This window comes from Odontesthes bonariensis, chromosome 7, assembly GCF_027942865.1.
Source record: "Odontesthes bonariensis isolate fOdoBon6 chromosome 7, fOdoBon6.hap1, whole genome shotgun sequence".
NCBI lineage: Eukaryota > Metazoa > Chordata > Actinopteri > Atheriniformes > Atherinopsidae > Odontesthes > Odontesthes bonariensis.
The window spans coordinates 24,445,671-24,462,953 of NC_134512.1; the positions used below are offsets into that span (position 1 = coordinate 24,445,671).

At 45.0% G+C, this 17,283-nt stretch overlaps 1 protein-coding gene across 1 annotated transcript in view; it reads right to left on the reverse strand.

Annotated features, from left to right (window-relative positions):
• The window catches only part of LOC142384204 (A disintegrin and metalloproteinase with thrombospondin motifs 20), a 78,927-nt gene that overhangs the window by 24,325 nt on the left and 37,319 nt on the right, over positions 1 to 17,283 (reverse strand). The window contains exons 12-27 of the mRNA XM_075470262.1: positions 16,967 to 17,112; positions 16,653 to 16,834; positions 15,952 to 16,088; positions 15,552 to 15,669; positions 13,203 to 13,298; positions 10,738 to 10,904; positions 10,412 to 10,541; positions 9,913 to 10,039; positions 9,605 to 9,815; positions 9,253 to 9,417; positions 8,707 to 8,877; positions 7,715 to 7,834; positions 6,384 to 6,491; positions 4,685 to 4,849; positions 2,698 to 2,967; positions 973 to 1,134 (exon numbers count right to left, since the gene is read on the reverse strand). Of these exons, the coding sequence (XP_075326377.1) occupies positions 973 to 1,134; positions 2,698 to 2,967; positions 4,685 to 4,849; positions 6,384 to 6,491; positions 7,715 to 7,834; positions 8,707 to 8,877; positions 9,253 to 9,417; positions 9,605 to 9,815; positions 9,913 to 10,039; positions 10,412 to 10,541; positions 10,738 to 10,904; positions 13,203 to 13,298; positions 15,552 to 15,669; positions 15,952 to 16,088; positions 16,653 to 16,834; positions 16,967 to 17,112 (2,475 nt within the window). The remainder of the gene's footprint in view (positions 1 to 972; positions 1,135 to 2,697; positions 2,968 to 4,684; positions 4,850 to 6,383; positions 6,492 to 7,714; positions 7,835 to 8,706; positions 8,878 to 9,252; positions 9,418 to 9,604; positions 9,816 to 9,912; positions 10,040 to 10,411; positions 10,542 to 10,737; positions 10,905 to 13,202; positions 13,299 to 15,551; positions 15,670 to 15,951; positions 16,089 to 16,652; positions 16,835 to 16,966; positions 17,113 to 17,283) is intronic.

Sequence of the window (17,283 nt, forward strand, 5' to 3'; positions counted from 1 at the left end):
CTGGCTTTAAAAGCTCTGTGAGCTTTATCTGCAATATGACTGCCAGTTTTTTGGATGGAGCTTGAAATAGAAGCCTGGTCCTCTTTTGTCTTTACCAGGTCTTAAGATGAACAATAACGCATCATGTACTACTCTGGGACTCTTATCTATTTAAAGGGATAGTTCGCCTCTTTTGACATGAAGCTGTATGACATCATATTAGCAATATCATTTATGAACATTGACTTATCCCCTGCTGCGTCCTGTGAGCCGAGTTCCGGCCGAGTTTTGGCGTCCACGAAGGTAGTCCGGCTAGTTTGTTAGGGTCCCGAAAATAAAGCGTCTTGCTTCTCAAAACAACATGCGTTCAAAAGAGTAATAATTTGCATCACAAAATCCTCCCTCCAGAAAAAGTCAGACCTCACATCGCTTGGCGCTATTTTTGCCTCCCTTCATATCAATGCGTGCAGCCAAAATAGCGATAGCCGCACCTGTTACGATGTTTACTGCTCGGAAGCAGGGGACTGCTCGGTCTGCACTTCGGTCTGCATAGTTTACACAGCCCGTAGTGATATGAAGGAAGAGAGAAATAGCACCAAGCGATTGTGAGGACTTTTTCTGGAGGGACGATTTTGTGATGCAAATGTATTACTCTTTTGAACGCATATTGTTTTGAGAAGCAAGACGCTTTATTTTCAGAACCCTAGCAAACTAGCCGGACTACCTTCGTCAACGCCAAAACGAGGCTGGAACTCGGCTCACAGGACGCAGCGGGGGGTAAGTCAATGTTCATAAATGATATGGCTAATATGGGATGTCATACAGCTTCATGTCAAAAGAGGCGAACTATCCCCTTAAGAAAAAACAGTGAAGTTGAGTGTTTCTTGTCCTGATACATAAAAGCTTTTTTTACATGACATAAGTGAAAGAAAAGACACTTAAAAAAAAAGTAAAACACAAGAGGTGTGCGTGTAACCCTCCATATGACCTCACCTCTCCCCAGACACCGTAGTTCCACAGAGGACAGGGGCCAGAGTCGCAGCTCTTGGACTCGGCAGGTTTAACCCTCTCATCACAGTAGCTGTTGCTGCGCCCTTCGGCGTCCTGGCAGACCACCACTCGCCTCTGAAAGCCTCCCGCACAGGTGCTGGAACACTGGGGAACACGCACGAAATGTAGTTTTATTTACCCAATCCATCTTATTTCTCAAAATTGATTTTAGTTGCTCGAATATGAATCTATCTAGCGTTTCGCTGACACATAAAGAAAGTGTATATTTCTTTGAGAAAGCTCAGGTTGATGAGTTTGCGTCTAATACTCGTGTTTTATGCCTCACTGCAGGTTCATTTTGTCATAAAAAACTTTTTTTTAAGGATCTTCTTCCTTATAAACCTTCCTTTTATGGCTTTCCTTTTCTGGACGACCAAAAGAATACACATTCAGCACAGCACACAATCGTTGCGTCGAATAAATGAGTCTAAACGCTATGTTCACAATTATCTTCAGAGGATGCGAGACCAAACAGGGAATATCAAACAAATTTCGGAACCACACAGCCTTGACCAACGCAGTCGGTACACTCTGCATCCAATTAGAATGACACAACCCCTCTGTTAATGGGAGTGGGAACATTTAGTGCTGCGTGTCCTCCCACATGGTGCTCTCCCACTATGTGTGAGTGGTGGGAGGACGCAGAGTGAGCCGGAAAAGCAATATTTTAGAACGAGCACTGCTTTCCTGAGCTAATGCAACTAGCTTTCCGACCTGGGTGCAATTCTGTACAGGTGAAAGGCTGCAAATCAACTAATCAACCTTTTCACATCACCTTTTTTAATTCACCTTCCTTCTTTCTCGCTGGAACGTCTCTGGCAGCGTTGTTTTGTGTCAGAGAAAATGTGCAACATACCAAATACCTGCCGGCTGATCAATATGGGTACCAACATGGCAGCTGTAAACGCCCACCTGGGATTCTGTCACACTTTGATACTCGATGGACAACTTCACAGCACTGCAACTTGTTAGCAAACACTTGTTTCTCACAAAGATGCCGACTTAGTTCTCAAGCGGGTTTAGATCACATTAGAAATATTCATCCAATGCGCATAGTTGCTCGTCGGTTGCTGGTCTCACTAAAGAGCAATGCGACAGTGCAGGAAAAGGCGATCCTTCCTAAATAACTTTTCTCATCAAACTAGGTTAAAAGAGAACAAAATATCAACCTGGGCCCACACACAAGTCGTTGAGAGCCTTGTTCTTATTTTAGCCAAAGAATTAAGGCTGTACCCCTGCGATAACCTCGATTTTTTTTTTACACGCAGCAGCAGTGTGCTGAATGTTAGTACACACAGCGCACCGTACTGTACATTCCGCATACACTCGTCTGTTACCATGTATGGCCCTCTGCCCTGGAAAATGAAAACATCTGCTGCCTCTGCTGCTGAGTTAATGCGTTCACAAGAATGTGTTTACAGACACACACACACACACACACACAGATGCTCCTCAACAACACATTATACATGCATAGCCTGTATGATAGATGCAGGATGCCACATACCATGCTGCTCCTACGTTAAAATATGTCAACATTTTTGCGTGCCAGTTAATAATATCACTCTAAAATGAATCACATATTTTGGGGGACTTCTTCCCACTCCCTAGACAGCATTTTCCTGGGAACAGCGTTTTCTTAAAACATGCTCTATATGCTGAACATACTGCGCCCCAGGGTCCGGTCCTCCACTGGTTGTCTGCCGAGGGGACATTCCAGCTACTGTGCCCCGGATGACGTCTCGGATCCTGAGGATATCCATATGGCTGGTCGTAAATGGGCTGACGGTTGTAGACGGAGGGGCAGGGAGAAGCAGCACACTCCTGCTCTGTTACAGGCCTCTCATCTGGGTCACAGAAGGACTGGTCCACTGGCTGGTGGTAGTTGGAACAGACCACCTGTCTGCTGGCTCTTCCAACACCACATGTCACAGAACACTAAGGGGAGCAAAGAGGCATACTAAGTGTTATAAACGGAGGGGACATTTCCACAAGCAAACAATATGTCATTTATAAGACTGCGGTGCTTGAACCTTTATTAGACTTTAGGAATTTTCTTAATTTGACATAAATATGAAGTAATCTGAAAAAAATACACTTCATTTTTAGATAATTCTTCCACTGAGGCAGATGATGTACTATCGCTTATCTGTGAGCGGCACAGGTACATGAAACCTTTGCTTTTACTATGTGCTGTGACCCCCTCATTCAGCTATAAATTCGATGAACCTTTTCCAGTAAATGTCGATCAGCCCTGCACATGAGCTCAGAGGAATTTGTACTACCTATGTACAGAAAAGCTTCAACTCTGGGATGTATGTCAGTTTTTGCGCAGAAAACGCTCTTTCGTAGAATAACCTCGGTTTTTTTAGGATTGTTTCTTATTGCACGGGCCGTTGTCTCTTCTCTTTGGAAATCTCTGGACTCATTCAGAATTCATAAACTAGCAGTGACGGCAATACACCCTCGCCCAGATGCAGCACAACAGCTATGCATTTTCCATGTATAGGATAAGGTATTTGTTACTCTAAAATAAAGTGAGTGCCTTTCACTAAACACAACACTAATCAAATAAACCAAAAGACTCTATTTTGCTGTCTACACTCCAAAAGACATTCTTCCGACGGCTTCTTGGCTTGTCAAAGGGAACTTTAGCAAACTGCTTATGGTTGGCAATGTTCTTTTTGGATGATTGTGGCATTCCTGCCATGCACATCATTGCTGTTCGCTGTAGGAATATCACCGCTGTGGGAAAGGCTTTCAGTTGATTAGAGGCTACAAAAGCCTGTGTCCCTTTATAACCTTGGTGACAATTACGAACCTGGCTTCCAGAGTGGTCTTTGTTCATCAATCTCTTCTGCAGATGGCAACAAAGTCATTGAACCTCCATTGTTTGTTCTCCTTTGGTTCTCCATTGTGTTTAATAGGTGCTCTTTATCTACTAAACAGTTCCATTTCTGAGGGGTTCACGCATTTTCAAGCACCATCCCACGTCATAAATCACTTAATGTGCACTCAAAAGTGGAATTAAAAGCATTGTGTTAGATGCTCTGCGTCGCTTTATGAACCACGAGGTAAAACAAAAACATCTTGCAGATCGGGTGCCTTGAGGCACGAAATCATTCAATACTACACGCTGTCGATCTCACCTTGACATGTCGTCTGTGTTTTTTTAGTTTGAATTCCTAATGCTGCTTGGATTATTTAACTTGGACACCTTTCCTTGAGATTGTTTCCATGTCTTTCTGCAACAGGTTTTCCATGATGAAAATGTGTTGTTTTCACTGATTGTTTCCATGGATTACTTCACGATGTTTAAAATGCCTCAATATGCGAAGCCTCTTGAGTCTAAAACTTGTACTGCAAAGGGCGTTGAAATCTAACCAATGTGCCATCAATTTAATGGGCAGGGAATTTCTCCTCAAGGAAATTCATTTGGGCGTTTTTATGCTATTACAAAAGGCATTGATTTCAGTCATATCGTCATCAATGCGGAATGAGTAACAAAGATCAAGACGTACAGTGATAGATCAAAGCAGTCACAGAGTGTCAGAGGGATTTTCACATTGCTGGCAGGATGGTGAGCAGCGTAACTGTTGCTAACTAAGTCAGAAAACATCTGTACTGATTGGAACCGCTTGGATGTTTTACTCACAACAGACCACTCTCTGGCGTGCCATTGGCCACAAGGGCTGAAGCAGGTGGAGAACTCTGGAGGGCGGGGCAGGTGGGCGCAGTTGGATTCTTCAGCCACTCCTCCCTGGGCATCTCGACAGCTGACGTAACGCGCCCGCTTCCCCTTGCCACAGGTCACCGAACACTGATGGACATGCAGAAAAGAACTCGTCTTACATGGGAGCTTAAAAAGGTTTTCGTATCATTTTTTAAATTATTTTCAGGCTTTAAAAGTGATGTTACTGACGGCATTACACACATCGTCATATGCGGTGTGGCTGTCTAAGAAATGCACCGTGACAGCAATAACGTGCAGTTACGTTCAAGCCGAAGCTCCCCACTGGCTACTTGTTCCTTATAAAATGGTACAAAAGTGAATTTTTTTTTTACAATATGACGTTCTTATTCACCAATCCCCGTGTGGTAAGAAAATGGCTTATCTTTTTCCTGTGGAGTTTGGATTTCCTTCAAATACTCAGCAAAAATAACCTTTCAGCACCTTGGGATCCATGTGGTCTGTGAGGAAAATAGCACTTCATCTTGGCTTTGTTTTGACTATCGACTTCGGCCACGGGTTTTCGTCAAGACGCGGCGTTTCTATTGGCCTGATTCAGTGACACAGATTCCTACAGGAGACATTTACAAACACGCAAGGCGGGACTGGGAAACGCAGTTGGAAATAAACTACGACATGGTCACGCAGGATGCTTTAACATATTACACTCGTTTTGGTCTTGGATCTTTCTTCTCTTTTTTTTCATGCTGCATTTTCTCTGCCAGCCCTCTCACAAATGAACTTGTTTAGAATACTGTCTACTGTGCAGTCGCCGGTGTCCTGAAATCACTCCATGGTCCGCTTTCACTTGCCTAGACGCTGGCTGTTTTCCTACCATCTCAAGAGGACAGCACAGTAAACATTTCTGAAGGATGAATAGCAAATGCAATCAAATGACTCCAGCTCAAACAGACACGTTAATATCCCTCTCATATCGATGACACTTTTGGGAGGATGGCAGTTCCGCTCCAACAGGAGGTATGCATGACTGTGTGCGCATTCGCTGTGTATGTGGGTGTCTGCAAGACCACACTGGCGCTGGCCTCTTTGACATGTGAACCGACTTTCAGATTGACAGACGAGGTTTAACTTGAGTAACCGTACACTCGTGTTTAGATGGAATCTGGTTTTCATTTGCCACGAGTAACAATGCAAACTATCAGAGAGACGGAGGGGCCTCTCGGCCCAGACGCTGGAGCCTGCGTGTGTCTGCATACGCATGTGTGTGTGTGTGTGTCGAGTGTGAAGATGCAATAGGGAGCTACAAAAGACAATGCCGAGGAGGATCCCAGCTGTGTAGAGCATGTACAATCCAAAGGAATGTTGGGCTATACAATGAAGCTGAATGAAGTGGTCAATGCTGAGGTGTGTTTTGCTTCTGTTAAATATGCCAAAAAAACAAAGACATGCTCACATCTAAACCACCCCATCAATATTCTTACTTTGATTTCGGAGCACAGAAGAGAGCTCACCCTCGAGCTAGACATGAGCGCGCGCACACCATGATGAATGGCGACGTCCGCTGATTTGTTTTTCATTTAACACAAAACACATTTCTTTTTGTCTAATCTACAGGTTGAGAATGAGGTCTAATGGACCCATCGAACCCAATTTGTAAGCTCACCGCTGTCCAGGAGCCATATCTCCACTGAGGCAGCAGCTGTGCAGAGTTCTCAGGACGAGGCGTGCTTTGTGCTGGGGAGGCCCACGGACATGCTGGCATCTCACAGTCCTGCAAAACATGGCCACCTGCAGATTAGTTCTCGGCGTTCGTGAGTATCAGAAGAGCAGATTGAAATGGTGGAAGACAATGTGGCAGCATTCCCTTTTCGATTAAAAGATTCAGCGAAAGCAAGATTGTATAGAATTAGCTGAAAAAAAAAGATTTTCACACCGACTCTCTCCCTTTCCCCTTCCAGACCTACAAGCTACATTAACGTAGCATCTTCAGACCTTCTGCATTACATTAACGCATGGACTCTATTTGTATATATATCCAGCGTTTTGCGAAATTCCACTAAAGCAAAGTTTGTATTTTAAGGAAGCTTGACTAAAAAACTTTTCGAAGATTGCCGTTCATTGAAAGAAGAAGAAGGTGTAGACTTATCATGGCAAAAAAACCCTTAAAGTTACAATTTTAAGGAAGATAGATGAGTTTTTATGGGATTGACTGCTGGAGTTTCTAAATTAGTTTTTACCTTTTTAAAGCTTTGGCAAAATTAAAACACATAATACAATGGGTTGAGAATCAAACCTGCAAATTTCTGAAAGAAAAGGTGCTGCACCTGTTAAAATAAAATTGGGAATAGGGGTCTGTTTACCACAATCTTTGAGCATTGGAGAGCTGAAGGGGCCAAGTGCTACAGTTCTGAAGGTAGAATGTTGCATGGCCAGATGCTACCTCTCTTCCTTTAGCCTGCACAATGTAGTGTCCATGATTTTTCCCCACTTATACTCAGTCCATATCACATAAATTAGGATCCAGAAAAGGCGTTTGCATTTCAGGATTTTGGCCCAAACACTGATGGATTTTAACTTTGGTTAAAGTGGACGCTCTGGAACGATTCGAGCAAGCATGGAAAAGAGAGAGACACACATGTGTTAACGCAAGTTGTGTCTTCTTATTGGGTTCTGTTGAAAATAGGGTTTAAATGATTGGAAAAATCATTTTTCATGGACTTTCTAACGAGTGTCCCAATGTTCTTTTGTAAATGCAACTGCACGCTGTGGAACTTTCTGAAGGTCTTTGCTTATTGCAACAAATGAGCTGAAAGCAGTCTGCTGCTTTTAAAACACATGAGCATTTTAGTGAGAAAACTATTTTATTGAGCCCTAATCACGCCTCTTAGTGTCTTTATATGAAGAATAGAACATCTGCATGCAATATTGCATTTCACACCGTCAGTCTTTAATGACTTGCTGTTTATGTTTGGGGTGTAAAAGTGTTTCTTTTACCTGACTGTCTCTGGGCCTCGATGCCGCATTACATTCTCTGTCATCCACAGTGTCGGCATAGTCCCCTGACACACACCTCACAGCTCTCATCTGGTAGCCATGACCACAGGTCACCGCACACTGAAAGACAAAATTGCACACATACATAAACACATGGAAAGAGAGTCGACCGCAGAACATTTCAAACTCTATCTGTCTGTCAAAGGTGGTATCTTAGAAGGGGCCTCAGTCAAGGTCCAGCTAAACAGAGAATGGTTAAGACCCTGACGTGCGCACGCACACATACACACACATGCGTCATTTGCGTTCAACCGCAGCCTCTACTTGACCTTAACCCAGTTCTTGACACACACACACAAGGCCATCAGATCACGATTAGGCACAAGACGAGAGCGGAGGAAGAGCCAAGATCCGTTTATTTGAGCAGCAAATTATAATTACACAAGCAATAATGAGCCCATATATTCCAGCTCTGTAAATATCCCTATCTGACTTCATACAAACATGTGTGGGAGAGAATTAGCCCTGCATTTATCAGCTGCACCATGAATGGCCAAAGACACCCATTCATTTGCGTCTCTCTCTTTTTGTGCTAAATCTATCGGGGAACAGTTGGAAAATTTGAGACTTGAATGCAGTGGAGTAATGCCTGCCCGAGTGTGTTTGTGTGCGCAAGTGTGTGTGTCTGAGTGCACTGGGGGTCAGGTTTAGTCTGACAGGATATGAGGGCAAAGTGAGAGTTGCATGGAGGAAATGGCAGCTGGAGTCAGAAAGAGCACTCTTCCCCGTCACCCGCCAGTATATCAGGTTACACACACACACACACGCACATGCGCGCGCGCGCACGCATGCACACACCTCTAACACTCCATATTTTCCCTATTTGACCACACACTCACACACAGTCGAAGTCCGAGACAGCCCCGAATGAAACCCATTTCCTTTGTGCAGGCACACTATTGCTGGTCTGTACGTGTGTCTGCAGGACTCACCGCTCCCCAGACGCCAACTTGCCAGGATGCGCACTCAGGCAGCTCGCAGCTCCCCACAGCAGGGGGTTTAGCGGACGAGTCGCAAAAATGCTCACTCAGCTTTTCCTCCCCGGCTCCCACACCGCAGGACACTTGTCGGTGTCTCATCCCTTTCCCACAAGTCACCAGGCACTGGTTATGGGAGATCGGTTTGGGATTACAGTGAAAGAGGAGAAAAAAAGATTTTTTTTTCTTTTTAATGAAATCCAAAAGAAACCGGACACTCACATTTCCACCTTAATTGGCCTCTCGTGTTTATTTCAGAGGGTGTGAACAGAATTTGGGAAATACCTTTCAGTAAAGCCTGTAAATAGGTCGTAAGACATGCATCACATCCTCTGACACCGTGTTGTAAACTTGAAAATCAAGAAAGAATTCTATGCAGGACTGCTGGTGCTGTCTGTCAGGCAGCAACACTGCTCATTTCTAAGAGCGTTTGGCTGTTTTGAGGGCAGGTTTGATTTTAAAGTTGCTGGATGAAGGCTGTATGTGTGTGTAGAGGCCCACCTCGCTCCACTCGCTGACAGTCCACTCGGGACACGGCTGGTCGTTGCACATCTCAGTAACCACCCTCTCATATTCGCCGCATTCTCTGTCCACCAGGCGCCTTCCCAGATTGTTCATACAGTAAGACTCTCTGCTGCGACTCCCACGTCCACATGTCTTAGAGCACTGTTCACAAAAACACACAATGATGTCTTTGTAGATTTTGAACACCCTGTGTAAGAAGACCCTGTTGGCAGCATAATTTCAAAACTGTCGCTGTGTAGTAAGTGCAGCAGTAGCTGCAAGCGAGGTGCAGTAACGAAGGCCTATTTGAGCACAAAGAAGACCTAAAAAGTGTTCCTGCCAACTGTACCTGTGACCAGGCGCTGTACTGCCAGCTCTTGAGCAGACAGTCCCCGTGGCAGGTCTCTCTGGTCTGAGGTTTGGCGATGTCGGCGCAGGAGCTGGCCTCCGTCCTCTCGCTCTGTCTCTTCGTCGCGCTGTACTTCATACACTGAACATCCAGGCTGCGGTAGCCGGGGCCGCATTTAGCCGAACACTCGCTCTTTCCAGCCACGTGCCACCTGTGACAGAGGAGATGCGTAAAGGTATTGGGAGAGGGGGCGCTGCTGAAGCTAGGTTCATGGGTATATGAGTACGTCTTTGTGCGTTAATGCGCACCTGACTTCGCAGTCAGTGTTGCAGGGCTCGGTAACGGCAACGGGACGAGGTAAATGTTCACAGCGTTGGTCCGACACTTCAAGGTGGTCGCTCTTGCGCACGCACACTGCTTTCCGCCTGCGCTCACCTGCACACGATGAAAACCGGGGTTCGTGTCAGATGACTTTTTCAAGAGACTTGTCACAATGTCACATGCCCACCCAGCCTCAGAGATCCATGTTGGTCCCAGAACCCACAAACATATCTCTGTACTCAAAGCCACTTGGAGTCTGACTCGGAATTTCAGGGACTCACTTTGGGTTAAAAACAATGAAAAACTGAAAAGAAAAGGCAACTGGCTGGAATCAGAATGTAATGTGGTGTTTTTATGGGCACAGTGAAATGATAATCCTGGTAATATTCCATTAATAATGAGCCAAAAGGCCACTGTGGTTTCTTACATTTCATATTTTCACATATTTTGTGGTCGTGAATTTTAAACTTTGCCTCCCGAGCTTACCCTGACAGATGCGGTTGCACTCCAGCCAGGAGCCTGAGGGATCCCACAAAAACTGCTCCCTGTGTTCCTCGATGGGTATGTTGAAGGAGTAGCGCACATCTGGGTTGTACAGGTTTCCAACACACAAGACCTGTGGGAACAATGCAGTCCACACAAGCATCGCCTTTTTTACAGAGGGATTAAGCTCAGGATGCCACAGGGAAACAGGGAAACTCTTTCAGAAAAGGTTAACATGAAGACAAAAGCAGGCGAGACTGATTAAATAAACGCAAATAATTAAAGAAACTTATAATACTAATAATTTAAAAAAAACTTCTCCTTGATACCTGTAGAACAAGCTCTTCTTCAATGCGCTCAGTGCAATTGATGCGCTCCACTTTTGTGTCCGAGCCGCTGTAGTCAATGACAGTTCCCTTGAAGGTGATTTCCCTTTTGAACATGGCCACCACAAAGTTCCCATTTAGTAGGGAGTTGGACTGGCCATCAGATAATGCTGAGGTTAAAAACAGACAAGAGGCAAGAGCAACTCACTTTACTACAAATTTAAGAAAATTAATCAGCTCACATGGAGGATCACAGTTTAGGTCCCTGAATTGGCTTGTCTGTCAGACAATTTTGAATGAATCCTCAAAAATGTATAGTGGATAACTTTAGGTGAGCCCTGAATTCTTTAACACACACAGTGGGTATAGGTTTGTGTGTTGAAAAATAACAAAAAAACGTGTGACCCTCCCGTATCTCATGCATCTTTTTAAAATGTGGCCTCAGAATAACATTTATTTCTGTCTGCTTCGGCTTGGGGCTCCATACATATTAATGAAATAAACAGCCTTCGAGTGGCAAACCCATTGTTTTGCACAGCCGTCGCTGCAGGGCAGGGTATGACGGAACACTGGTGGCACTTAATTGCAGTTATTTGCAGTTAAACTGCGTGACTCTCCTCGATGGCTGACACTGAAATGCAAACAACGGCTCAACGCTGACAGCAAATGCAAACAAATACATAGGCCTAAGCATAAAACCAAAACGGACACCAACCACCTCCCTGACTATGAGAAACGGTGCTTGCCAAAACAACGTATGTGATAATGTCTCCAGATAGAACTTTGTTTACACTTCACTCTGCATATAGCTGGATACCAGCTAGCCGAGTAAAAATGGCAGCGATCTCTCGTTGTCGTTGGCATGAATGCCAAAGATGCCTTAAGAAAATATGCACATGTAGAGAGCAGCTGAAGTCATTCTCAGGCCTGATGGAGAGGAGAAAATGCCTTTTCTAACACCTGCGCCTTCCTTGATGCGTGAACTATTGACTAAAAGAACTGATGTGACGTTGAAGCATCTTAAAAGATGAAGTTAAAAGTAAGGAAAGGTCACCTTTTCTAACAAGAAAGCAAAGAGAGAAAGAATAATAGCATGCATGTGCACACGGGAGAGAGGCCAAATGAGGGAGCGATGGTGTTTATTGACTGAATCAGAAATAGTTTCCGAGCACAGTCAGAGTAGTACAGGTTAAATGCACTTCTGAAATGTCTTGCAGCTGAGCTGCGGCATTTTTTCCGTTTTTTCCGTGTAAAGAAAGCATGAGGGAAGCTGCTCTCAGTAGTAATTTGCTAGCCATCCCGTTGATCTCACATCAGGGACATCGCACCTTTCGCTGTAGTTTCAGTGTGTAGGCAATACGTCAGTGACATTGAAAGTATAGGCATACAGTAAGTTCTGATCATTTTCTTTTCTTTTCACGAACTGCATGTTTCAAAAGGTTGTGCGGGCAGAAGCTGCAGTGGCAACAGAACGGTTAGCGGTGGGAATAACCGCCGCGCAGGCCCGATGCAAGAGCTGCCAGGTGAGAGTAGGGCGGGCCTTTAGATTTCTAAACTGTCCGTTGTTTCCAATAGGAGCCGCAACTTCAAAGGTACGTTCCCATTTTTTTTTTTGTCACGAGCGTGTTGGTGGACTCGAGAAAAACCCTCGACACGCCATATCTGCTCGGGTGACAAAGCCAGCAGGGCGCTGCAAAAATCCACCATATTTAATGCAGACTCCACTCACTCAAAGTGAAGTCGCGGCACTCAGGAACAGCAGGCGTTGACCCTTCTCACTGCGGCATGCATTTGACTATCTGCCAGATGTGTTTTCTGACATGAATGTTTCACCTAAAGCATTCCACACTTGACTAGAACAAACTGAAAATAATTGCCCGCTCTTACAAGACAGCCAAAACTCCGTTCCTCTGCTGCTTTTTTCTTTCTCTCTCCTCTCACTCAAGCACACACATAGGCACACACAGAGCTGAGCCCAGTGGGTCCACCTCACCTTATACCCCTATATCTACTTTTTTGTTTCCTGGCCGGCACATGCCTCTAATTAGCACTTATTGCTGCCTCATTTATCTTTCTTAGTGGCTGACACTCCATTTGCTTTCCTAGCCAACCTTCAACCAACCCAGAGAGACCAACAACCCCCCCGCCCTGTTTCCTCCTTGTACTATAACCTCAGTACAAATGACAGTTTCCATCCATTTCTGAAAATGATTTAACATCAGCTTCTCCAAACACTCTTTTATTAATGTCAACCTCTACACCAGGTCACCAAGTAATATATGGTTTATGGTGCTGTAAAGGATAATCGCGCTGACCTTTGTGATTCAGAGCAGAGAGAATGTAATGCACATGTCTTATTAGGTTGAATTACATATACTTCAGACTAATTCCCCAGAGAAACAGTGAAATCTTATCCAGGGCTGCTTCGAGCCACATCCCTGTGCTCGCATGCACAAAAGCACACGTACCGAGGTAGTTGTCGTCTTCTGGTTTTCCAGAGTAGCTGACCTGTTTGATATCAATGTTGGTGGCGCCAGCTGGGATCCGCACCACTGTGTTGTAACCTAAAGAGGAAAAAAAAAAAGAACACAGAGCGAGAGAGTGGGACACGGAAAGTGGCAGCAGCGAACGATCCGGCCTTGATTTTCATAATAGCTTCACTATGCTACTCAGAACCCCGGACAGGGAAGTCCGGTCCCGTCCGCGAGGGATTTAAATGTCACTCTTGGAAAAAAATGTGAAAAAAAGCTTGAGTCATCTCAAATAACCTCCAGGAGGCCTTGTTTTCTGCCTCAGAGGCCTGACCGTGAAATGATATGTAATTATTCCTCTGGACCTTCCTTTTGGCCTGTAATTACCACACCGGGCCATAATGAACTAACACAGAAAAATGAGTGAGTGCGAGAGAGAGAGAGAGAGAGAGAGAGAAGGGGGGGGCGGGAGGTCCTGAGAGAGAAGAGAGATGTGGTGACAACTAAACTGGAGATACGACGACCTGACAGGGGGAAATATGAGTAAAAAAAAACAAAACATAAAGTCGGTGTGGAGACTTAAAGGAGGGAAGAAAATGAAAGCTGGCTTCTCTGTAACTTTCCCGAAGGAGTTACTACAAGTGAAATGCTTCCTTCGTTGCGGCAGTTCGGATTCGAACCTCCTGCGCGGAAGGAGGAAAAAGAAGAGCTATTAGGTGATCTAAGTCTTAGTCTGACACCTTGAGCCACTCGGGGGCAGCACTCGGTTTACATATCTACTTCTGATCGGCCGTCTAGATTTTTTCAAACACACGCACACACATAGACGGCTGTAACATCTACACAAAAAACATTTCCAAGAGAAGCCACGCTGTGAAGGAATCCTAGAGTACCCTTTATGTCTTAGTGAGCCAAATCAAATAGATTTCTGGGAGCATTTGAAACTTTTCATCCATAAACACCGGTGGGAAATGAAAGCCTTCTGCATATTCCATGATCATGTTGACTGTTGTTGAATGTCAAGTCAAATGTACCCCCGGGTGAAGGATGAGCTCATAAAAAAAAAAAACAAGAGCGTTACAACTTAAGAAATCACCGGCGCTGTCCTCTTCTGAGGCAACACGGCACCCAGAAATCTGTAGTGGCCCTTGAGATTCTAAAGCTTGGCAACTACACCACACATACAATCCTCCGCCACCACAGAGGGACCTGGGAATGAACAGCAGTAAAGACTGACAGCACTGAGAAAGTAAAGAAAAAACAGCACTGCTCTCAAGGAAAGGTCTCCCTGACAAGCCAGGTGGCTTATTACACAGAACCGAATCATTCAGCTGAGTTGCCATTGGGTGTTTGAAACCTTTAACCTTTTAATATTTTTAAATTCTAACTGAAAACCTCAGATTAAGTCAATCGACGCTCCTAAACTATACGTCTGATTTGAAAAGCCTGTGGGGTTCTATCGATCAGAGGCAGTGTCCTTTGTCCCTTTTACCCGGGGGCCCAACGATATCTGGAAAACTACAGCAAAAGAGACATTTCACTTCAACCTGCGAACAAAGCTTTCCAACTCTGGTGAAAAAGGTGATGGAGACAGCTAAATAAAGACAAAGACACGTCAAACAAAAAGAACAAAAGGGTGCGCGACAGAAAGACAAGCCCAGACCCAGGAACAGAGGGATATCCTGCCTGGGCTGCGCTCCCATTTGTTTTCCCCATCTTAAGGTTGAGCCAGACTTCCAGGACTGACGTCAGCGACTGATTCGGTTCAATACAGTCCTCAAACTCTTTGCCCCAACCCCCCAACAGCTAAAAGATGGATGGAGATGCGAAAGCTCCGAGACAACCTAACGCAGAGCAAAGTCACACCCAGAGCTCTTTATGCTAACGCTTCAGCTGCTTTCGCTGCCCAGACTTAAAAAGGGTTGGACGCAATCAACAGTTGGCTCTGCACCAAAGCACTGCACTAAGCAGGATAGTTCAAAGGGATGATGTCAGGTTTGTGTTTGTTATTCAAATAACTGCCGGAGTGACATGGCTGTGGTAACCCATGTCTGCAACTTAAGAACAGATTTGGTTTCTTACTTTAATCCAATTTTGGCAAAAGGCTAAATATCGTCGCTAAATATCAAGCTCGACGTGTTTAAACATAACCAGACATGACATCAGTGTCTAATATGATCAAGCAGCATGTTTGCATCGCGGCCGCATGGAACTCAAAGTCTGTCTTGGCTCCTCTTGTGTTTACCGTGCATCACATTTATCCGCGGAAGCCGCTGACATAATTGCATGTTTAATAGCAACACAGCCAGCTATTCATGGACGTGTCATACGAGCAGTGGGACCTACCATACTGAGCGTCGTTGAAGGTCCCTGCCAGAGTTTTACATGACGAGTTGTCCCCGCCGCACACTCCGCACTTGTCATTCCTCGCCTTCGAGTTAAGAACGTGGTCGCAGCCCGCTTGCTGGAGAGGAGACAGAAGTCAGTGGTTCTCAAGTACTCTCGTATGACATCCTGCACTTAAAAAAAAAATACGAGTTGGGAGTGTTTGTTGTGAATGTTTGAAGCACCAGACACAAACTTTGCAGGTGAGGGTATTAGACTGCAAACTGTACTTCCGACACACTTCACGTCGTAATAGCATAAGAGAAAATTAAGGTTGACCAGTGCTGTGGCCGGCAGGCACGTTTGGTGTTTTATCTTTGCACAATTATGTAACAGACAAAGGACAAACATGCAGACATACCCTGCAGAGGCCTTGGACACAGATGTCATAAGTGTCTGGACCACAAGGGGTGCCGTCGGTGACGCGGTCCTTCAGCTGATAGTACGCCATAGTGCCAGCGACCCGGCAAAAGAGCTTACAGCGATCCTTCATTAGTACTGAACAGAGAATGGAAAGAAAAATGGAAAAAGTTGAACTATGGCTGATTAAGCTAATTAGCTTAAACAAAGAGAAACCCTGAGCAATAACACAAGGAAAGGCCTGGAGAAGGTTTATTGGGCTGAAGCTTGGCTTGTGTTTTTTAAACTTATTGACTCTTTAGTCTTGCTTGGTGACTCAAGCAAAAAAAAACAAAAAAAAACCTTTGTATCTGACAGGGTCCTGGCTTTAGGGCTTGGCTTGTAAGTATCACATCGATTAAATCAGTCACTGGCAGCAAAATTGCCAGATGGTAATGTTGTGTGGCTGATTCCAGCCACATAACAGCTTTAACATGAACTGCTTTACATTCAAGCTTTTTTCACTTTACTGGAGTCAGTTAAGTAGGAGCAGATTTCAGCCCTCCACAGCTTGTCACTGTTTAAGGGTTTAAAACATAGTCACTTCTCTCCTTTCCAGCCATTTTTCTGTGCTGTTGAATGTGGTCTTGTTTTCTGACACCCATTGATAAATGTTGCTCCAACGTGCCTTGGCAATCATATGACATGCTTGAGTGTACTCACTGCCGCTGTATTTGGGGACCCAGCGGACAGAGGGAGGTAGACCGTTGATGTTGAAGTGCTTGCCGTCAAACTGAGAGCATTGCTCCTCACGGAAATCTCTGCGCCCTCGCGGGCATGGCTCAGTGTTGCAAGAGCGGAACTTCATCCGGCGGCCCACACAGAATTTACCGCCATTCCTGGGCCTAGGGAAAGAGCAGAAGTACGATACACACATTCCTGGACTTTTTAAATCTGAAATAGTCTTTTTCGGACCCAAAAACTTGTCTGCAATCAACAGTTGCTTTGCTTTCCCTGAATGTCTGATTCTTTCTTACTCGGGCTTGTTGCAGTCTCTCATTGTGCTCCTTGTTCCTCCTCCACAGGACCTGGAACAAACACTGTAGGGCCCCCACGGACCCCACTCTCCATGGACTGGTTGCAGGTCCAACTCCTTGTTTACGCACATCCCATGTCTGCAGTACTGCACGTGAAAACACAAACATGCAGATTATGCTAAAATCCACGACTGCAACTCTAAGAGTACTGAAGGTGAGCAGAAACTGGGTGGGGCACAGCTGGGAGTGGCGTTCCTGCCTGTCTTCTAAACAATCCATTTAGGCCACAAGCGATACTTTACATCAAATCCTAATTT